Source organism: Amblyraja radiata, chromosome 18 (genome assembly GCF_010909765.2).
Source record: "Amblyraja radiata isolate CabotCenter1 chromosome 18, sAmbRad1.1.pri, whole genome shotgun sequence".
Lineage (NCBI taxonomy): Eukaryota > Metazoa > Chordata > Chondrichthyes > Rajiformes > Rajidae > Amblyraja > Amblyraja radiata.
Window position 1 is genome coordinate 48390448 of NC_045973.1, and position 24099 is coordinate 48414546.

The 24099-nt window shown below is 45.1% G+C and overlaps 1 protein-coding gene across 3 annotated transcripts in view; it reads left to right on the forward strand.

Moving 5' to 3' along the window:
• Positions 1 to 24099, forward strand: part of klhdc8b (kelch domain containing 8B) — a 133089-nt gene that overhangs the window by 34744 nt on the left and 74246 nt on the right. For 2 of the 3 annotated variants that reach the window (XM_033037327.1, XM_033037326.1), the window contains exons 3-4: positions 17301 to 17465; positions 19652 to 19876. In XM_033037327.1, the coding sequence (XP_032893218.1) occupies positions 17301 to 17465; positions 19652 to 19876 (390 nt within the window). The remainder of the gene's footprint in view (positions 1 to 17300; positions 17466 to 19651; positions 19877 to 24099) is intronic. The other variant, XM_033037328.1, reaches the window with a different exon arrangement.

Consider the following 24099-nt stretch of genomic DNA (forward strand, 5'->3'; position numbering starts at 1 on the left):
CAAAAACCAATTGCCCAGCCTAATCCAATGTTCGAACACTAGGCCCATCTCCCTGCGGTCATGGCACTGCAAGTGCACATCCGCGTAGTGTTTAAACACTTTGAGTGTTTATGCTGTTCCCACCACTTCCGGCAGTGACTACCCTCAGAGTGAAAAGTCCTTTCTTCATCTTTAGACTTAGAGATACAGTGTGGAAACCGGTCCTTCATCTAAAGATTGGTGGGAAGGGGTGGTGATGTGAAGAGGTTCACCCACTTTATCAATGTATAGTGGTGTACATTTAGACTTTAGAGATACAGTGTGAAACAGGCCCTTCAGCCCAGCAAATCCACACCGACCAGTGATCCCCCGTGCACTAGCACTATCCCACACACTAGGGACAATTTACTATTTTACCAAAGCCAATTAACCTACAAAACTGCATGTCTTTGGGATGTAGGGGGGAAACTGAAGCACCTGGAGGAAACGTATGTGGTCACAGGGAGAACGTGTAAACTCCACGCAGACAGTATCCGAGGTCAGGATTGAACCAGGTCTCTGGCACTGTGGGGCAGCAGCTGATAATTGCCCCTCATAGGAAAGGTGTAAGCAGGCCAATCAAAGATTTGCACATGATGTGTAGGAAGGAACTGCAGATGCTGGTTACACCGAAGATAGACACAAAATGCTGGAGTAACTCAGTGGGGGGGTGGGGGGGGGACAGGCAGCATCTTTGGAGAAAAGGAATGGGCGACTTTTGCGGGCCGAGACCCTTCTTTAGTCTGAAGAAAGGTCTCGACCTGAAACGTCACTCATTCATTCTCTCCAGTGATGCTGTCTGTCCCGCTGAGTTACGACAGGACTGGACTGTTGGACTGGAGAGCGGCTGGACTGGTGTGCCGCTGGACTGGAGAGCGGCATCTTCGGCCTGGATTGATCGCCTCAGCTCAGAGGGAGAACAAGGAGGGAAGAGACGGAGATTAAGACTTTTGCCTCCATCACTGTGAGGAGGTGCTTGGTGAACTCACTGTGGTGGATGTTAATTTGTGTTTATTGTATGTTTTGTTATTTATTGTTACTGTGTATGACTGCAGGCAACGTAATTTCGTTCAGATCGACAATAAAGGAATCAAATTCAAATTAAAATTCTATCTTGCGCATGATGGACAGGTGCATGAATAGGAAATATTTAGAGGGAGATGTTCTATACGCGGGTACGCTTATCGTTCTCTGAGAGATCCACCTCTATGAATGGTCACTTGAGCATCAATACAGAATCCTGCAGCTTTATCTTTGTGGGTCAAGAGTGATCGTGGCATTTCTTACATTTCTTCGACTCCCTACATTCCTTTCCATAGCAAATTTGCAGATGACATAAAGCTGGGTGGCAGTGTGAACTGTGAGGAGGATGCTATGAGAATGTAGGGTGACTTGGACAGGTTGGGGGAGTGGGCAGGTGCATGGCAGATGAAGTTTAATGCAGATAAATGTGAGGTTATCCACTTTGGTAGCAAAAACAGGAAGGCAGATTACTATCTAAATGGCGTCAAGTTGGGACATTATTGCTATAGAGGGAGTGCAGCGTAGGTTTACAAGGTTAATTCCCGGGATGGCGGGACTGTCATATGCTGAGAGAATGGAGCAGCTGGGCTTGTACACTCTGGAATTTAGAAGGATGAGAGGGTATCTCATTGAAACATATAAGATTATTAAGGGTTTGGACACGCTAGAGGCAGGAAACATGTTCCCGATGTTGGGGGAGTCCAGAACCAGGGGCCACAGTTTAAGAATAAGGAATAAGCCATTTAGAACGGAGACGAGGAAACACTTTTTCTCACAGAGAGTGGTGAGTGTGGAATTCTCTGCCTCAGAGGGCGGTGGAGGCAGGTTCTCTGGATGCTTTCAAGAGAGAGCTAGATAGGGCTCTTAAAAATAGCAGAGTCAGGGGATATGGGGAGAAGGCAGGAACGGGGTACTGATTGGGGATGATCAGCCATGATCACATTGAATGGCCTACTCCTGCACCTATTGTCTATTGTCTATTGTCTTTCAGCTTTTATAACCTACCTCATCAACGATCTCTTTTGGCTCACTGCCCGTAATCCCCTCACCTTCACTTTTTTTATTTTCACGGAGAAACATTCTTACCATTCAGGAATGACAATATATGTCGTACCTTCAAGTTTTCATCGCACTGAATGGCAATTTGCCCTGTCTTTGAAAGGGAAGATTCATGGCATTAGATGTGCGGTTCTTTACAATGTGCTCAACATGCTGCCATCTTCATGTGCTGCACGGCTTGCTAATAGGTTTGCTGTTGTTTGATGGAGCCTTGCGCTGTCTCGAGGAAGTCTGGAAGCTATAAAGTTGACGCCAGGGAACTACAAAAGGAAAAACCATGTTCAGCTCTTTCCTTGCCACATTCAATTTCCCAGATCAGCTTCAGTAAAACCACTGGGGAAACAGAGAGTGAACCTACTGAGAATGCTGAACTAGGAACTGATCGTTGCTGCAAAGAAGTTATTTCAGATTATTTTTACAGCCATTGACCAGATTTGGCAAATGCTTGGGAGTTGCAAAGATGGTAGTATTGTGCAAATCTGCCCAAATAGCAATCCGTTTAGTTTAGTTTAGTTTAGTTTAGTTTAGGGATCTCCGGTTTCTTCCCACACTCCAAAGACGTATAGGTGTGTAGGCTAATATTTTAGTTTAGTTTAGAGATACAGTGCAGAAACAGGCCCATCTGCCCACTGAGTCCATGCCGACCAGCAATCCCTGCACATTAATACTCTCCTACACACACTAGGGACAATTTACAATTATACCAAGCCAATTTGGTGGCACGGTGGCGTAGCGGGAGAGCTGATGCCTTACAGCACCAGCGACCCGGGTTCAATACTGACTACGGGTGCTGTTTGCACAGAGTTTGTACTTTCTCTCCGATATCTGTGTGAGTTTTCTCCGAGATCTTTGGTTTCCTTCTACTCTTCAAAGATGTAGGTTAATTGGCTTGGTATAAATGTAAATTGTCCCTGGTGTGCAGGATAGTGTTCACATGTGGGGATCGCTGGTCTGCATGGACTCGGTGGGCCGAAGGGCTTGTTTCAGCAATGCATCTCTAAACTAAAATTACAGAAGCCAATTAACTTACAAACCTGCACGTCTTTGGAATGTGGGAAGAATCCGGAACACCCTGAGAAAACTCTTCGTAGTCACAGGGAGAACATACAATCTCCATGCAGACAGCACCCGTAGTCAGGATGGAACCCGGGTCTCTGGCGCTGTCACATACATGTTTAATACACATACATGTATGTTCAGAAACAACCTTTGTTCCAAAAGTCCTTTGAGGAAGAAAAGCTATGACAATATCTGATCTGACCTTTATGTTGTTCTGCTGTATCTGAATAAAAAATGCATTGCCATAAATTATTCTGCACAGTGTGGAGTATCGTGTGATTGTGCAGTTTTATTATCTGTAGTTTTAAGAAATGTCACTCCTGTGGTGCAATTGTCATTGATGTGAATCCTCTTGAATGTGTAAAATCAATTCCCTTGCTGTGGAAATTATCTTTACTTTGGATGATTTTATTTTTCCCAGCTGGTCACATTCAGCTTCTCAGAAAATAGATTCCCTCCTTGTGGTGTTAAATATTTTATAGTTATCAGTAAAATGGTTTGATTAAGGAGTCTTGGCTGCTTTCAGGTGTTGCTCCAAATCCTCATCATGACGACCAGGCCCTTTGTATTTTGTGTAGGAAAGTAAGAACTACAGATGCTGGTTTAAATCAAAGGTAGACACAAAGTGCTGGAGTAACTCAGTGGGACAGGCAGCATCTCTGGAGAGAAGGAGTGGGTGACGTTTCGGGTCGAGACCCTTCTTCAGACTGATGTTAGGGGAGTGGGTGGTACAGAGATAAAATGTAGTCAGAGACAGTAAGACTGGTGGGAGAACTAGGAAGGGGGAGGGGATGGATAGATGGAAAGCAAGGGTGACTTGAAGTTAGTTTAGATTTAGTTTAGTTTAGAGATACAGCGCTGAAACAGGCCATTTGGCCCAACGGGCCCACACCAACATGCGATCCCCGCACATTAACACTACCCTACACACACTAGGGACAATTTTTATATTATACATTTATATCAAGCCAATTAACCTAAAAACCTGCACGTCTTTGGAGTGTGGGAGAAAACCGAAGATCTCGGAGAAAACCCACGCAGGTCACGGGCAGAACGTACAAACTCTGTACAAACATTCACCCGTAGTCAAGATCGAACCCGGGTATCTGACGCTGTAAGGCAGTCTTGCTGTGCTTGTGCCTGGTCTGAGTTGCAGCACACTCAGTGGATTGTTCTGACCCATTTGACTCCATGAAGAGTTTACTGGTGTAGCCCAGAATGGCTGCAGCCAGGGGCTGTATGGCAGAAGATGCTGCTAATGGCTCATAACCATGGAGTTCCACACAGACCCCCAATTTAATTACTGGTATAAATACAAGCATTGAATTGGAAGAACTGCCCCAATGTTTTCTGTAATGGAAATAATGGCTTGTTATAAATCCATTAATTTACTCAAGGTAGATTGATCAACAAATGACCTAAATTTTCCAAATTGAATGAGGATTCCCGTCTCAATCATTTGGACCATTGAGTTAGCTAAATAGCAGTCAAGCAGGTAGATTGAGCAATTTAATTTTTGATCCCGTCCACCCAGTTTTGTGAGTTTAATTAATTTAAACTGTTCTCGAGATAGTAAAAGCAAGAATGAAAGGTGAAGGCAAGACAACAGTGTAGAAGCTATAAAAACACGAGGGTGGCACAGTGGGGTGGTGGTAGAGTTGCTGCCCCACTGTGTTCGATCCTGACTACGGGTCTACGTATGTGTCTGTACGAAGTTTGAACGTTCTCCCTGTGCCGCGTGGGTTTCTTCCTGGTGCTCTGGTTTCCTCCCACATTCCAAAGACATGCAGGTTTGTAGGTTAATTGGCTTCTGCAAAATGTCCCTAGTCTGTAAGTGTGTGCAGATTGCTGGTCGGCGTACACTCGGTGGGCCAAAGGGACTGTTTCCACACTGTACCTTTAAACTAAACTAAACTAAAAAGTCTGGAGACTTAGAGACTGTATCTCTAAACTAAACTGAACTAAACTAAACTTAAAATCTGAAGAAGGGTCTCGACCCGTTGTCTGAAGAAGGGTCTCGACCCAAAATTTCACCTTGTCCTTTTCTCTGGAGATGTTGAGTTATTCCAGCTTTTTGTGTCTTCCTTTGGTTTAAATCAGCATCTGCAGTTCCTTCCTGCATAAAAAGTAACAATCATCACTTCAAATTGGGAAGGACATTTTCTCGTATCATTTCCGGCCAGTTTTGATGCTTTCAATGGCTCAATATTTGGGGGATTTCATTACGCTCCTGTATCAAGCCGAAAGTCACTAGGTGGTCATGAGTGTTGTTGCAGGACTTGAAGGGTTAATAACTTTTCTCGCAGTGAATATTGTCCAATGTGGGACAAATTCACAAGCATAGCGACAGGGTTAAGGGGTTATTTGTTTATTTTATTTAAATTAGATAATTATGTCATCAGGTTGTCAAGGTGTCGCCAGGGAAACAGAATATTTGCAAAGGACAGTGAAGATGCAATAATTAAAGGCGAGATTCTTGTTTTCCTTTACATGAGGCACAGAGGAATCAGGTGTTGAATCTTTGAATGACGATTATGTTATATGGATTAAATCTGTTTAAAACAAATTCAGCAAGATCAGAGGTGAACATATTCTCATGTTTCTTCCCCAATAATGCCCCATTTGTAAGCACTATGATAGAACTCAATGGAAGAATAATTAGCCATGTTCTGAATGGCTTTAATACACAATTTTACATCATGTAACATATCTGGTCATTTCTGAAACTACGGTACCTTAAGTACACGGTGACAAAGTAATTGGTTATTTTACTCTAAAATATCATGCATAAAATAATTATCCAGCAGAAGAGACATTTTCTGCATTTCTACCACCTCCATAATTAGATACAATTCTGGCATCTCAATCAAATCCCTGTTATTTATGCTAGCATCTTGATAGAAAATGCTGGCAAAAGTTCGACCAAATAAACATGGAAGGCCAGGACAGAACCCTCTGTCCCTGTCTCGCAGAAACATGATGCAATGCGCAGCTCAATATACACGCTCCTCACTTCAATTAAACACCCAGTAGACTCGTGGGTTAGGCTAAAATCAAATTAAATCCACCAAATTAAAGCAAAGCCAAAACTAAGACTGAAGAAGCATCTGAAACATTGCCTGCCCATTCCCTCCACAGATGCCGCCTGACCTGCTGAGTTATATAGACCATAGAACATAGAACGGGCATCAGGGGTTATGGGGAGAAGGCAGGAGAATGGGGTTAGGAGGAAGAGATAGATCAGCTACGATTGATTGACGGGCCAAATGGCCTAATTCTGCTCCTACCATTAATGACCTTATAATAGACACAAGAACAGACCCTTCAGCCCACGATGTCTGTGCCAAACATGATGCCAAATCTATTACTTATCTACTTGTACATAAATCACATCCCTCCGTTCTCTGCACATCCATATGTTAGTATCCAAACACTATAGCATCTGCTTCAACCACCACCTCCACACACTCACCATCCTCTGTATAAAATAAAACCTGCCCTTTAAACTCTGCCCCTCTCACCTTAAAGCTATGCCTTCTAGTATTTGATTTTTCCATCCTGAGAAAAAGTTCCTCCGCCACGTAGTGGTTTGCTTTAAACTGTCAGATTAGGTAAAATGAAAAATAAACCTCTCCATTTAACAGGTGAAAACTCATCCATGAGATCACTCAGGCCCTGATGAATCTGTTCAATGTTGCCAGGTATCTACCCTCTGTGACCACCATTCCTTGTCCAGGAATGTGGTTGTGAATTGGTGAATTGACCATTGCCATGTGAGCCACAACCTGTTCATTGGGAATTTCTCACTGTATCAGCGGGAAGATTGATAATTAGAAATGTCAATGGATCTGGCGTTTCTTTTACATCAGTTCTATTTGATGATGATGATACTCTACTGCCACTTGTACCTAGCTAGGTGCAGTGAAATTCTTGGGTTTTTTCATACAAAGTACACAAAAGAGTCGTCCACATTGATGGAAGTACTAGCTCCCAGTTGGGAAGTGCATTTTTATCGCAGCATTTAGGGGAAAGGAGACAGCGGCCATATCTTCCCCGTCACACCAAATCAGGAGAAGTAGAAACAAGGAACTGTGGGTGCTGGTTTACAATAGAAGACGCAAAAAAGTACTGGAGTAACTTAGCAGGTCAGGCAGCATCTCCGTAGAACATAGATAGGTTTTATGTGCAGGGGAGGGGTCAGAGGGGAGGGGGAGGTGGGGCAAGAGCTAGCAACCGATTGGTGGATGTAGGTGAGGAGGGGTTCATTGGCAGATAAAAGTCAGGTAGGGAGGAGAAGTGGAGATAACAATGGAGGCTGAGGGGTGACAAGTGGAGAAACACAAGGCTGTACATTCTGGAAACTGATCAGAAAAGGTGAAGATTGGAAGTGAATGAGGGCTGGTGGCAGATGGGAATAGCAGAGGGGAGTGGAGTGGAGGAGAGGGGAGAAGAGGGGATTGGAGGGGAGTGGAGGAGAGGGGAGGGGAAGGGAGTGCAGGGGAGTGGATTGGAGGGTAGTGGAGGGGAGGAGAGGGGAGGGGATTGGAGGGGAGGAGAGGGGAGGGGGATGGAGGAGAGGTGAGGGGAAGGGAGTGCAGGGGAGTGGATTGGAGGGTAGTGGAGGGGATTGGGAGGGAGTGGAGGAGAGGGGAGGGGAGGGGAGTGGGATGGAGGAGAGGTGAGGTGAGGTGAGGGGAGGGGAGTGGAGGGGAGTGGATTGGAGAGGATTGGAGGGGAGGAGAGGGGATTGGAGGGTAGTGGAGGAGAGGGGAGGGGAAGGTAGTGGAGGGGAGGATAGGGGAGGGGAGGAGAGGAGAGGGGAGGGGGATGGAGGAGAGGGGAGGGGAGGGGAGGGGGTGGAGGGGAGGGGAGGAGAGGGGATAGTTTGTGGAAGAGGGGGGCATGAAACAGGATGATGAAGGACTATACTTAAAGGGGGAAGAAGGGGGTGTGAAAGAGAACCAGGTTAGATGGGAGCAGAGAGAAACAGTTACCCACACACCTCTTGTCCTTTTCTATGCACCTCAATTTAAAATGGCAAACCCCATCTTTTGTTTATGACTCTCCCACCGGAGTAAACTACAATTCTTTGCACTTGAATTCTCACTTTTTAGTTTAGTTTAGTTTAGAGATACAGCATGGAAACAGGCCCTTCGGCCCATCGAGCCCGTGCCGACCTGCGACGCCCTCGCATTATCCAAAAACACACACTTGGGGCAATTTACTATTTTTATCCAAAGCCAATTAATCTACACACCTGAACATCTTTGGAGTGGGAGGAAACTGGAGTACCGGGAGAAAACACACTCGGTCACGGAGAAAGTACAAACTCCATACAAGCAGCACCCGTAGTCAAGATCAAACCCGGGTCTCTGTCGCTGTAAGGCAGCAACTCTACCACTACGCCACCGTGCCACCCTCAGGCAGCATCAGCCAACCCTTGTTATAGAACCTAGAACTGGGCAGCACAGGAACAGGCCCTTCGGCCCACAATGTATGTGCTGAACATAATGCCAGGTTAAACTAATCTCCTCTGCCTGCACGTAATCCTTATGCCTCCATTCCCTGCATTTCCACATGCCCTTTTAAACACCACTATTATAACAGCCTCCACCACTACCCCTAGCAGCAAGTTTCAAACACTCACCACTATACTGGTGTAAAAACTGCTTTAGATCATTTATGTAATTCATACCCTTATAAATGGAAAAAATAAGCAATGCTAGAGAACTTTGTTTGATGGCTTAGCACGACTTCCAGAGGTGAAAGGAGGAATCAGTATCCCACCTGAGGCACGCAAATTATGAATAAGAAAGTTCTATGTTCTATTAATGTCCAGTTAATGTGCAATAACAGTCACCTTTTCTCACATGGTATAGCAAATATAGAAGTTGTTATATTCAACTGTGGATCGAGAGAAATATAGGAACTGAAATGGACCATTGAGTCTCTGGAGTCATTTCTACCATTTGATGTGATCTTGGCTCATTGGTATCTAGGCCCCATTAATTGACCTTGGTTCTGTAATCTTTCATGGCCTTACTTCACAGAAGGCCAGGGATTCCTCTAACTCATCTTGTGCAGCAAGCCAAAGTCCCAGGGAAGGTTTGTAGGTTAGAATCTGCTTCATATTTCAGGAAGATATTCCCATTCTACAACCAGCTTCACAACGATAGAAGAAAAATCTTTATGTGCTGCATTGGCAAGAAGCATTTCACTACACCAAGGTGGATGTGACTAATAAAATAACCTTTGAACCTTTGACCCTTTGAATTCAACTCCTTGACTGAATGTCAGGTTTTAGAAGGTTCAGAATGCTGGATCTGAAGAAGAGTCTTTGACCCGAAACATCACCCATTCCTTCTGTCCAGAGATAGACAATAAACAACAGGTGCAAGAGTAGGCCGTTCAGCCCTTTGAGGCAGCACCGCCATTCAATGTGATCATGGCTGATCATCCACAATCAGAACCCCATTCCTGCCTTCTCCCCATATCCCCTGACTCCACTATTTTTAAGAGCCCTACCTAGCTCTCTCTTGAAAGTATCCAGAGAACCGGCCTCCACCGGCCTCCACTGAGGCAGAGAATCCCACAGACTCACAATTCCCTGTGTGAAAAAGTGTTTCCTCATCTCCGCTCTAAATGGCTTACCCCTTATTCTTAATCTGTGGCCCCTGGTTCTGGAGTCCCCCAACATTGGGAACATGGTTCCTGCCTCTAGCGTGTCCAAACCCTTAATAATCTTATATGTTTCAATAAGATTCCCTCTCATCTGCCTGTCCCGCTGAGTTACTCCAGCAATTTGTGTCTGTCTGTCTGTCTGTCGGGTTTCAGTGTTTAATGTTGAAGCCTATTCTGCATATTCAGATGACAGAGGCAATTGCGGAATTGTGCTATGAGTTGGATTAGTTTGACGTTGTTTAATATTACCTTGGTCCTGGTTTAATGAAAGACTGTCATTGTTCTTTAACTTGTCAGTGTCATTGTTGCTTGGTAAGTCTTTTATCCGGCTTTTTAAAAAACACAGCCATCGTGATATTTTCCACAAATATTGCATTACCTTTTTATATTTATTTCCCTGAACATTTTGCTTCTGTAGCAGATTGATGAAACAATTATCATTCTTAACCTTTCATTCTTTGGGTTAATTGTAGTATCATCTTTTATCCATTCCTCCCATTACAGCTTTCTTTCCTACCTTGAATCAGACTTCAATTCCTGCATCCTCTATTAAGAGAAAAGTTCAAAACGATTATGAGGATGCAAAGCTTTCAGATGCTAACAACTTGGAGACTGAGTTCCGAAAGCATTGGTCTATTGCTACAGCATGAATCAGTCTTTGCTTTTTTCCAGGTGATAATAGACTGGAGCTTTCTTTGAGAGTGGAGGAGAGGAGATGGGAATATGGTGCCAGGACTGAAGAATTTTGCCTATGATGAAAGAGTTGTGTGGCTGGTTAATTGGTCATAGTGGTCAGATAGGTGAAATATGAACATCTTAGAACATGGAACTGTATAGCACAGGAACAGGCCCTACAGATCGCAATGTCTGTTTAGTTCAGTTTAGTTTATCTCTACAACATGAAACATGCCCTTCGGTTTACCGCGTCCACGATGACCATCGATCACCCCCCCTCCACCTTCACACTTTCGCATCCACTCGTTACACAACGGGGGCCAATTAACCTACAGCTCCGCACGTCTTTGGAATGTAGGAGGAAACCTACTCCACACGGACAGCACTCGAGGTCGGGATCGGACCCAAGCCTCTGGGGATGTGAGGCAGCAGCTCTACCAGTTGTTCCACTGCTTTGTCTGTGTTGAACATAATACCGAGATAAATTAATCTCATCTGCCTACACATAATCCATAGCATTCCCACCATATCCACGTGCCTATCTAATAACCTCTTAAATGCCAATATTGTATCTGCCTCTACCACAGCCTCTGGCAGTTCGTTCCAGGCCCCCACCACCCTCTGTGTAAAAATCCTCCCCCCCCCACATCTCTTTTAAACTTTGCCCCACTCACCGTAAAGCTAAGCCCCCTGGATCTTGACAATTCCACCCTGGGATAATGGTTCTGACTGTCCACCCTATCTATTGTCTCCAATAGTTTTACATTCTTCTCTCAGGTCTCCCCTCAACCTCTGGCATTCCAGAGAGACAATCCAAGTTTGCCTAACCTCTCTTTGTAGCTATTACCCCCTAATCCATCACACCCCCCCCTTTTTCCCCCTAGAGTAATAAAAAAATCGTGCCGCCACCCCCCACCGCCGTTCAGGCCCACCCGCCCCCCCCCCCCCGCTCAGCCCTGCCGTTCAGGCCCGCCCGCACCCCCCCCCCCGCTCAGCCCCGCTGTTCAGGCCCGCCCGCATCCCCCCTCATGCCACCCCCCTTTTTGAAAAGCTTCGTACGGGCCTGCATCAGCATTCTGGTAAACCTCTCCAAAGCCTCCACATCCTTCCTGTAATGGTGCAACCAGAACTGCACACAATACTCCAAACATGGCCGAACTAAAGACATAAACGTGTAAGAAGGAACTGCAGATGCTGGTTTAACCCGAAGATAGACGCAAAAGGCTGGAGTAACTCAGTGGGCCAGGCAGCATCTCTGGAGAGAAGGAATGGGTGACGTATCGGGTCGAGACCCTCTATCTTCCACTTCCCTGACTCAGTTTGAATAAGAGTCTCGACCCGAAACGTCACTCATTCCTTCTCTCCAGAGATGCTGCCTGCCCTGCTGAGTTCCTCCAGCATTTTGTGTCTATCAAAGACTTATAATGCTGCATTGTGGCTTTCTGACATATTCAATGCCCCAACGAGTGAAGGCAAGCTTACCATGCACCTTATTTCCCACTCTATTTCTCTGAACTGTGGGGTTAAAAACCAAGGTATGTTATGGAGTCAGAGAAGAGAGGAGTAATTTGTTTTTGTTTTAACCCAGAGGGAGTACAGGGGTTTGAAGCTCACTTCTCAAATTAATGCTTGAGGCAGACTTTCTCTCAATGAGGCGGATAGCTTTTTTCTGTGCTATGTAAATTTTCTCTGATTCTATTCCTTTCAAGCCCCTCAGATATATCAGTGTGCAAATTAGGTGAAGCTTTAGCTGGGAGTTAATCACATCATCAACAATGAATATATGCACATATTAAAGAACTGTGATTTAATCAAATGGTAAATAAAGTGAAATCTTGATTGAATGAAGTAATATGCTGGTTGCCTGATTGGGAATAACTTTAATTTTGGGTGAAACTGTCAAGTAGGCATTATTACATTAATTGTGTTGGAAGGAACTGCATATGCTGGTTTACACTGAAGATAGACACAAAATGCAGGAGTAACCCAGCGAGTCAGGCGGCATCTCTGGAGAAAAGGAAAAGATGACGTTTCGGGTCGAAGCCCTTCTTCCGACTGAGAGGCCTTCGATCCGAAAAGTTGTCCAGAGATGTTGCCTGATCCGCTGAGTTACTACTTCATTTTGTATCCATCTTCGACATTGAATTAATTGTCTGGTGTATTTTCTTCCTGATACTCATGTTCCTGACTTCAAAATTATTGCTATAGATTCTGCCACAAGGACTATTTTAATGAAATGTGGAGTTTGCTTTCCATAATCTCGGGGTGGAAATATCAGTTTGATTCTGTTTTTATTCAACCAGGGCATGTGAATGTTGCATTTATTGTCTATTCCACATTGTGTCTCAAACCAAGTAGTTTGTTGGATCTCTTCAGAGGAGAGCTACAAGTTGAGCCTACAAAATTAAATAAACCTGCAGCTGTCCAAAACCTGAGATTAAATAAAAGGCTGGAAACACTTAACATCAGGCAGTGTTTGTAGAGAGAAACACAGTTAACATTGCAACTTTTTGCAACATGTTTTTCTGTTCCCAGCTATCATTAAGGTCCTTTGTTTCTCTTTCCAAAGATGTTGCTCGACTTGCAAAGTGTTTTCAGTATTTTAATTTTGTTAAGAGTTAAACATATTGCTGGAGTCACTTACAAATCAAAAAAATGACAATATATCATCTTCCCTACAGACATTAGTCAACCAAATCAATTCTTACAACAATCTAGTGGCTTGACAGACATCATTATTGACATCATCTTTCTATTATGGATTTATTTAATTACTTGAATTTAAATTCGCCAGCTGCTGTGCTGGAATTCAAACTCAAGTCTGGGCCAAAGGTCCAGACTTTTTGACGGTGGTAATCAACTTGAGCACAATGATAATAATAATAATAATACATTTTATTTTCGGGCGCCTTTCAAATCTCAAGGTCACCTTACAAAGATTAAACAGAAGAGAAAAAAAAACATATAGTCGGAGAAAAATAAATAATAAGGACATCATCAATACACAAATTAAAGATAGAAATCGCTCCAAAGACACAAAATCAAAAAATCAAAAAAACACAATGTGAAGAGAGAGCAGCGGCAGCTAAAGCGCGCCAGCGTCCACTCTCTCTTCCGACAGCCATCTTGGACACAGACTAACAAAGTACCTTACACACAGAAAAATCATCCCCCCACAGTGGTTACCACTGTGGGGGAAGGCACAAAAGTCCAGTCCCCAACCCCAGTTCTCCCAAAAGTCAGGCCTATTAAAGCCTGTTGCCTCAACGGAGGCCCGATGTTCCTGGCCGTTCTAGCCGGGTGGTCTTGCCCCGGCGTCGGGAGAGTCCTCACAGCGGCTGGGCCACCTGGAACGGCCGCTTCCTAGCAGGGGATTGTCGGCTTCCGAAGCCGACAAGGACGCACCGAGTTGGAGCTCCCAGGCTCCCGATGTTAATGTCGGCGCCGCCCGCTCCGCTCCGCAGACCCGCAGCCCGGAGGTGTTGCTCTCGGCGGTCCAGCTCACCGGAGCTCCAGCGAGTCGATCCAGCGCGGCGACCCAGGCAAGGCATCGCCCGCTCCGCTCCGCGATGGCGCTCCAGCGCTGTGCCGCCACCGAAGCCGAGGTGCTGGGCGGTCCCCAATAGGAAATGGCGCTCCAAGCCCGCTGGTAGGCCACGAGGACGGGTCGACGGGCAGCCCAGAGAAAAAGCTGCCTCACCGACGAGGTAGGGACATAGAAGTAAGGTTACCTCCTTCCCCCCACAATAAGAAGTCCATTTCTCCGAAAAAACGACGAACAAAACTAACTAAGAACTGAAAAAAAAATGAATTAAACGGACGGCTGCTGGTTAGCAGCCGTTCCCCAAGATGGCTCCTCCTCCGATATTCAATCCTTAAATAGGTACGTTTAATAATTGTAGCAGTGAACACAAGAAATATGTTTCCACAATGACATAAAGTAATGGTTTCTGTGACAGGAAATTCATTGTTTGCACAATTTTAAATGGGTCGACATCACCATTAAAATAGTGGACATTGGAATGCATTAATGTGTTACAGGGATAGACACAAATTGCTGCAGTAACTCAGCGGGACAGCTCTCAGACAGTTACTCCAGCATTTTGCGTCTATCTTTGGTTTAAACCAGCATCTGCCGTTCCTTCCTACACAATGTGTTACAGGGCTTCCCTTTAGAGAAATTACTTGGTGGGAGATGATGGATTTTCAATTGCGAACAGCTTCAATTTGGTTCGCATCAAATGTTCACTCTGCTTAGGTTTTCTGACACACAAAGATTCTCCACAAACTCCACCACACTCAGCAATGTAGCTTAGACACAAAATGCTGAAGTAACTCAGCGGAATAGGCAGCAACTCTGGATAGAAGGAATAGGCGATGTTTCAGTCTAAAGAAGGGTCTCGACCTGGAACGTCACCCATTCCTTCCCTTCAGAAATGCTGCCTGTCCTGCTGAGTTACTCCAGCATGTTGTGTCTATCTACGGTGTAAGCCAGCATCTGCAGCTACTTTCCACAGCAATGTAGCTTCTTCCTTTGACAGGAAAGAGGAAACGAAGTGTAGACGTTCCCTGTTTTTATACAAACCTTTTTGTGGCATCGAGCCACATTTTATTGAAGTATTTCCTTACTGAGAGCAACCTGAAGAGGTAATTGAGGCAACTATATATAACAGCATTTAAAAAGACACTTGGACAGGTACATGGATAGGAAAGGTTTAGCGAGATATGGGTCAATGGGCAAATGGAACTATCTGAGGTGGAGCATCTTGGTCAGCATGGACGAGTAGGGCTGAATGGCCTGCTTTTGTGCTGTATAACTATGACTTTATTATTTATATTTCAAGAAAATCAGTCACACTAGAAAGAGAAAAGATCACAACTGCATTTTTGTTGATATCCAAGAACATATTCCATACTTTCCATGGCACTATTTGATTGTACATTTCTACCTGTTTTTACATTCTGACGTAAGTGAGGATTCTCAAGAAATTCCAGTGTAACTGCGTGGAAATGAGAGTAAATTTTGGGAATAAATTTGGAGTAAGGATGGCACAGTGGTGCAGCGGTGGAGTTGCTGTCTTACACCGGGTTCGATGCTGACTGTACGGAGTTTGTACGTTCTCCCTGTGACCACGTGGGTTTTCTCCAGGTGCTCTGGTTTCCTCCCATACTCCAAAGATGCATGATTTTGTAGGTTAATTAGCTTCTGTAAAATTGTATCATGTAGCTAGTGTGTGTAGCTGGTGTTCGGGCAATCACTGGTCGGCACAGACTCGATGGGTTGAAGGGCCTGCCTCCATACTATCTCTAATGTAAAGTCTAAATCAAAGGAGGAATTGTGTAAACGTGAAAACTTGAGAATTTTTTTAATGAACCTGGACAACATGAATGTGACATTCAATGCAAATTCGCTGATACAAATCACCATCTCAGGCAGCAAGTAAATTGCCCCAGTCACTGCTGCTCTAACAGTCTTCTAGTAACAAATCTCAAGTGACGTATGGCCATAAAAATCACACTAAACCAGCATAATACAAACTGACTTTAATGTGCAGCCAGTAAAAGAGAAAATCTTTATGTACAAGGAAAAAGCGACCCGACCAAAAATCTACGCTACAGAACATCATTGCACTGAAACTAAATTTGATAAATATTATTTTTGCATACTGACTTGTGAAGTAACTGTTGATAAACACAAATAAATCTGGTATAGCAGCATGTAACTTCAATGGCACCAGCCCAAATTTCGTGGTATTATCACTTAATGGAGCACATGGAGTATTGTGATCAAACTAAGTTCAATTCTAACCATTTTACTTTCAGTTATTGAGCAAAGCGCAGACTGCTGCAGGAACTCAATGGAACTCAATGGGTCAGGCAGCATCTTTGGAGGGAATGGACAGGCGGCATTACTGGTCAGGGACCTTCTTCAGACTGATTGTAGTAGAAGGAAGAAAGCTGGAAAACAGAGGAGGAGGTAGGTCAACGACTGGCAAGTGATAGGTGGATACACGTGAGTGTGGATTGGATCGGCAGATGGATGTGGAGAGGATGTTTCCAGTTGTGGGAGTATAGGACCAGAGGACGCAGTCTCAGAATAAACGGAGGTACCTTTAGAATGGAGATGAGGAGGAATTTCTTTAGGCAGCGGGTGGTGAACATGTGGACTTCATCGTCACAGATGGCGATGGAACCCAATTCATTGGGTATTTTTGAAGCAGAGGTTCTTGATTAGTAAGGGAATCAAAGGCAGGGAAAAGGGGTGTTGAGAAGGAAAAATGGATCAGCCATGATCAAATGGTGGAGGAGACTCAAGAGGCTAATTCTGCTCCTATGTCTTGTGGTCTTATTGGTGGAGCAGGTGATAAAGGAGATAAAAGAGTTGGTTCTGCCAGTCAGTGGGACAGGCTTTACAAACATTACAACTCCTCCCCAATCTTTGCACAACCCCCAAGCCTTTCCACTCGTCGCTTTAATTTTATGTTTCATGTATTTTGAGTATTTATAACTGTTGGCAGATCAATTTCCCTCCTGGGATGAATAAAGTTATATCGTATCGTATCGTTTGTCCCACAATCCCCCCCCCCCCCCCACCACCTCTATTTTCCAGCTTTCTCCCCTCCATTACAATCAGTTTGAAGAAGGGTCTTGGCCTGTAATGTCATCTCTCTCTTCCCTCCACGGATGCTGCCTGACCCGCTGAGTTCCCTCCAGCACATTGTGGCTCTGCTGTGAGTTGTCAGCGCATGGTTGCACTCGTGCTTTGACTGCGCTCTCTGTTACAGACGGCAAGGTGTACGCTCTGGGAGGGATGGGCTTGGAGGCCGCCCCACAGGCACTGGTACGCGTCTACGAAGCAGACAGAGATCACTGGCAGCCCTTGCCACCGATGCTGACCCCACAGTACGCTGCCTCTGCCTTCCTCAAGAGCAACAAGATCTTTGTCCTAGGTAAAGCACACACGTTTGGCAGGGTGAATGGTCAGATACTTTCTGTGTTTTGTATCATTACTGATCAGTGTTTTCATTGTATTTTCAAATGGCTTTGCTGAAATGTTACAGGACTGAAGAATTTTGGCTATGATGACAAATTGGAGGGGCGGGGAATTTGGTCGAAGTGGTCAAATTACATTGCTGATGTTGATTTGCTGGTGAGGGAAGAGACTAATGTACTCTGGCTTAGTTTAGTTATTTAGTTTAGTTTAGAGATGCAGCATAGAAAGAGGCCCTTGGGCCCAACCTGTCCATGCCGACCATCGATCCCCATTCCCTCCCACTCACCTCAATCCTAAACCCTCAGCATCTATACATTCATTACTGCCATATTGGGCAGTGTTGGCATCATCCATCAACCAAACAGGTCAAAGTGCCCCCAACAGCCCCATACGTGCCCCAGTTCCCACATGTGACCCTAATCTACACAACTGATCCCAGTCCAATCATGTGACCCCTGCCCCCCACACATGACCCCCGCCCCCTCACACATCCCCCGCCCCAATACGTGACTCCAGTCTACACACATGATCCCTGCCCCCACACGTGACTCCAGTCTACACACATGATCCCTGCCCCCACACGTGACTCCAGTCTACACACGTGACTCCTGCCCCCACACGTGACTCCAGTCTACACACGTGACTCCTGCCCCCACGTGTAGAAAAGTGGTGAGTCCCACTCTGGCGAGCTCCTCCTATCCCGCCCTCCCCATGCCATCTTTTCCATGTCAGTACCATTCTAAAGTGTGACAGGGAACGCTGACCTATTCAAGGCAAGCAGGAAAACTCAAGGAAATACACAAAATGCTGGAGTAACTCAGCTGGTCAGGCAGCAGCCCTGGTGAACATGGATAGGTGACTTTGCGGGTCGGGACCTGAAACATCACCTATCCATGTTCTCCAGGGATGCTGCTTGACCTGATGAGTGACTCCAGCACTTTGTGTCATTCCTTGGTAAACCAGCATCTGCAGTTCCTTGCTTGAACAGGAAAATCCATCCAGCTTTGTCAACTGGTACATCAGCATTATGGCATCCTTCAGCTCCAAACTTCCCATCGGAGTTATGGTCGGATGCCAATTGCAACTCCGCATAACTAATGAGATAAGAGCCGACACAACTGGACAACATTCAACCTTGCTAGCACTTGGTTAGAGCAAAGAGTAGATTTATGTGGCTTGTACCATGAGTGTGCCTGGATCAGTAATGCCCACATTTGCCCCTAAACTATGTACACATCTTCATCACTGCACTTTCATTCACTGGAACCTCCCTTTCATTGACTTCAGCTACACTTCATGCTGCCGTGGCAAGGCCACCAGCATAATCAAGGACAAGTCGCACCCTGGTCACTCTCTCTATTCCCCTCTGCCATCAGGCAAGAAGTATGGAATGCACTTCTCCAGATTCAGGGACAGTTTCTTCCCAACTGTTATCAGGCAACTGAACCATCCTACCACCAACTAGAGAGCAGTCCTGACCTACCATCTACCACATGGGAAACCTTTGGACTATCTTTAATCATCTGTACTGAACTTGGTCTTGCACTAAACATTATTCTCTTTATCCTGTATCAATACACTGTGGACAGCATGATTGTAATCACAAAGTCTTTTTTGCTGACTAGATGAAAACAGTCAGCAAAAAACAGGCCCTTCGGCCCACTGAATCTGCGCCAATCAGTGATCATCCCATGCACTAACACTATCCTACACACCAGGGACAATTTACAATTTACTGAGGCCAATTAACCTACAAACCTATACGTCTTTGTAGTGTGGGTAGAAACCCGAGAACCTGGAGAAAACCCACACAGTCACAAGGAGAAACATCGTACAGACAGCACCTGTAGTCAGGATCGAACCTGTGTCTCGAGCGCTGTAAGGCAGCAACTCTACCGCTGCCACCCCAGCGAGGTGACCCCACCCCAGCGACATCTAAAACCAAAATCTTCAGTCTTAAACCTGAAACATCGACTGTCCATTCCCTCCACAAGTGCTGCCTGACCCGTTGAATTAGTCCACCACTTTGTGTTTTGCTGAATCTGTAACTCCTTATGTCCCTAAAATGATAACATTTCTCTGACAGCGGTCTGAACATGGGTCACATTGTCCAAACTTAATAACGTGCTGCTGTTTTATCAGGAGGAAGACAGGGTAAGCTTCCAGTGACGGCTTTTGAGGCCTTGGACCTGGAAACAAAGAGCTGGACCAAGTATCCCTGTATCCCGAGCCGCCGTGCATTTGCTAACTGTGCCATGACTGAGAAATGCTTTTACAGCCTGGGTGGTCTACAGCAACCAGGCCCTCACAACTTCTACTCCAGGCCACACTTTGTCAACACGGTGGAAGAATTCGACATGGAACAAGGCAAGTCAAATATTCACTCCTGTTTATTTGATGGTAAAGTTTTTGTATTGAGTTTTAGAGATACAGCGTTGAAACAAGCCCCATAGTTCACAGACTCCAGGCCAACCATCGATCACCCGTTCACACTAGTTCTATGTAATGCCACTTTCACATCCACTCCCCGTGCACTAAGGGTAATTTACAGAAGCCAATGAACCTACAGTACAAACCCACACGTCCTTGGGATGTGAAGGGGGAAAGTGGAGCAACCGGAGGAATCCTCCGCAGTCACAGGGAGAACGTGCAACACTGACAGCACCCGATATCAGGATCGAACCTGGGTCTCTGGCGCTGTGAGGCAGCAGCTCTACCAGCTGTGCCACCGTGCCGTCCCTGTAAACCTTCCATATGTTCTTCCCTTCTGTTCTCCATTTGTCAGGGGAAAGATAAGCCTTCAGACTGTTTCTGCTGACGGTTTTACTCAGCTGGGTACCAGGATCCACAGGCTTGTCTCTTCCTGCAATATTTCTCCTTTCTCCCTCCAGGCTTGGCTTGCTTTCACCATCTCTCCACAGTGAAGTGCTGATAGAAACATAGACAATAGGTGCAGGAGTGGACCATTCGGCCCTTTGAGCCAGCATCGCCATTCAATATGATCATGGCTGATCATCCAAAATCAGTACCCTGTTCTTGCTTTTTTCCCCATATCCCTTGATTCCGTTAGCCCTAAGAGCTAAATCTAACTCTCTTGAAAACATCCAGTGAATTGGCCTCCACTACCTTCTGTGGCCGAGAATTCCACAGATTCACAACTCTCTGGGTGAAAATGATGTGGGTATCTGGGTCAACATCTGGTATAACACAATGAGGTGGGAGAGAGGTAAGGAGGATCTAACCCTAGATGTCGTGCAGTTTGCCTCTTCTAAAATGACAAAGGCACACAGAAATTAGTGAAAAATGTAAGACAGTGACCACAAATCATTTCAGTTCATATCCGTGTGATTACATGTACTTCATGCTGAGAGTTGCATGATATTCATCAATGTTGTTAATTGGTCTGCTGCTCCGAAGGAGACGGAAAATGCCATAGGTAATTTCAGTCATCAGCAATGAGAACTTTTTTAGATATTCAAGATATCTAGCTGGTGAAACGTTTCCTTGGTTACTTGGGTTGCAATATTTCATTTAATTAAATTTAGTGGAAAAGATAAAATGATTATTAAAAGTAATTGGCAACATTTTCCTTTATGTAGTCTGATCTCAAAATATCCATTGCGTAAGATCACATGGAAATAGGAGCAGGAGCTGTCCACTTGGCCCCTCCAGCCTGTCCTGCCCCTTCAGTATGATCATGGCTGATCTGCCCCCGGCCCCTGCTTTTCATCCATGCCAGTTCCCCATCATCCTTAATTCCTTGATTTTTCCAATATTTATATGCCTCTGTTTTAAATATCTCCAATGAGCACGCCTTCGTGACCCTTGAGGGTATGGACTTTAATCACCCTTTGCAAAAATAAATGTTTTCCATGTACCACTGCCTTCCCTTGAATCACCATCCTCCATAAGAATGAATCACAAATCAACTTGGGCACAGTGGTTGAGTTCCTGCCTTACAGCACTTTCAGCACCAGAGACCTGGGTTCGATCTGAACTATGACTGTACAGAGTTTGTATGTTTTCCCCGGTTTGCTCCAATATCATCGGTTTCCTCCCACACTCCAAAGACGTACAGGTTTGTAGGTTAATTGACTTGATATAAGTGTAAATTGTCCCTAGTGTGTGTAGGGAATACGTTGGGGAATCGCTGGTCGTTGCGGACTCAGTGGGCTGAAGGGCCTGCACTGTATCTCTAAAAATAACCTGTTTTAAATAACCTGCCTATTATCCAGTATTTACGACTCCTCATTCTAGAATCTCCCATCAGTGTTATTTTCTCAGAATCTGTCCTATTATGTATAGATGTTTCAATAAGATTTTCCCTCATTCCTTTAAATTACAAAGAATACACATTTAATTTATTCTGGATTGGACATCTCTCATCTCTGGAATGAATTGGATTCTGATTCTGAGTCATTCGGAAACAAATCTCTTTTGGTGAGATGTGATTCTGGTTAATTTCTTTTACATTGTCTCCAGTGCTACAAGTTATCTTCTTCAATATAGAGACCAAACCTGTGCACAGCGCTCCAAGTGCAGCCTCACCACTACCCTGTACAATTGTAACAGTACTTCCCAATTTGTAAACCCCACTGCTCTTGTAATAAAGGCCAATAAGCCCTATATCTTCCTAATCACTGCGGCTCGCTACTAACATTTTGTGACTCATGCACAAGGACACACACAGCCCTCTGCGCATCTTTCACGTTAATCTCTCTCCATTAAGATGTCTGTCAGCTTTTTGATTCCTTTCTCAAGTGCATGATCTTGCATTTTCCTGCATTCAAATCTGTTAGCAAAGTTTTTCAACATTCACCCAATCTATCGATATCCCTGTGCATAGTCACAATATCCTCCTCGTGACATGCCTTGCCACATGTTTTCATGCCATCGGCAAACTTGGAGACATTACACTCTTCCCCTCCTCTAGGTTGTAAGCAATTGAGGGCCACGAGCTGATTCTCGGGGCATTCTGTTACATCCTGACAGCCTGAATAGCATTGATTGATTGATTGATTATACCTTTAATAATCCTTTACAGGAAATTACAGTGCCATGACAGCTTCAAGACAGACATAACACCACACATTTCCTCAAATAGCTTCCATACTTAACAAGTTAAAATACAAGTTAAAATACAAGTTAAAATACAATGAATGAAAAAAAGTGCAGTTATTTATGCGCATTATATAACCTTATAGCAGCTGGTATACAAGACTTCCTATGTCTCTCAGTTTTGCACATTGGTGCAATCAGTCTCTGACTGAAGATGCTGCTCTTGATCACCTTCAGGGCATGGAGTGGGTGAGTGGGGTTGGTCATTATTGAACCCAGTTTGTTCAGAGTTCTGGCCTCTGCCACCTGCTGGACCGTTCGTTGCTCAGCCCCGACCACTGAGCCGGCCTTCCTGATCAGCTTGTCCAGTCTGTTTTTGTCCGCTATGCGGGCGCCATCTCCCCAACAGGCCACAGCAAAAAACAGAGCACTGGCCACCACTGAATGGTAGACACTGCACTGTAGGGGTTGGCAGATGTTAAATGCCCTCAGCCTCCTTAAAAAATACAGTCGGCTTTGTCCCTTCCTGTACACCGCCTCCATATGACACTTCCAGTCCAGCTCACTGTCAAGCTGCACACCAAGGTACCTGTGGTTAGCAACCACCTCCACCTCAGTGCCCTTAATGGTGATTGGTGTTGGTTGAGTCCTCCTCCTCCCCCTCCTGAAGTCCACAACTATCTCCTTGGTTTTTGTGGTGTTAAGATGGAGGTTATTGTGTGCACTCCACTCCACAAAGTTACTTATTATGTCTCTATACTCCTCCTCATTGCCCCCTTTGATGAGGCCGACAACAGCTGTGTCATCCGAAAATTTCTGCAAAAAGCAGCTGTTGGTGTTATATTGGAGATCCGCTGTGTAGATGGTAAACAGGAATGGAGCCAGCACAGTTCCTTGTGGAGCCCCTGTGCTGCTCAAGATGGTGCCCGAGACACTGTTCTGTAGGCGCACGTACTGTGGTCTGAGGAAAAGGTAATCCAAACACCACAGTACCAGTAATGGATCCACCTTCATCTTCTCCATCTTCTCCCCTAGCAGTCGGGGCTGAATTGTGTTGAAGGCGCTTGAGAAGTCAAAAAATGTAATCCTTACAGATGCATCAGTAGTGTCCAAATGTGTGTACACCCTCTGCAGCATGTAAATGAGGGCATCATCGACACTGATGTTAGGCTGATATGCAAACTGTAAAGGATCCATTTGAGTTGACACACTAGTCCTGATGTAGGAAAGGACAAGTCTCTCAAATGTCTTCATTATATGTGAAGTGAGCGCTACTGGTCTGTAGTCATTGTGGTGAGTGGGATGGGTCTTCTTTGGGACAGGTACCAGGCAAGATGTTTTCCACAGCCTTGGAACCTTCTGTAGATGCAAGCAAAATAAGGCCAAGGCTGTGGTACTGGTAATTTATATATTTATTTGGCAGCACAGTGGCTCAGCTGGTAGACCTGCTGTCTCACAGCACCACAGACCCGGGTTGATCCTGACTTTGGGTGCTGTCTGTGTGGAGTTTGCATGTTCTCCCTGTAAACCAC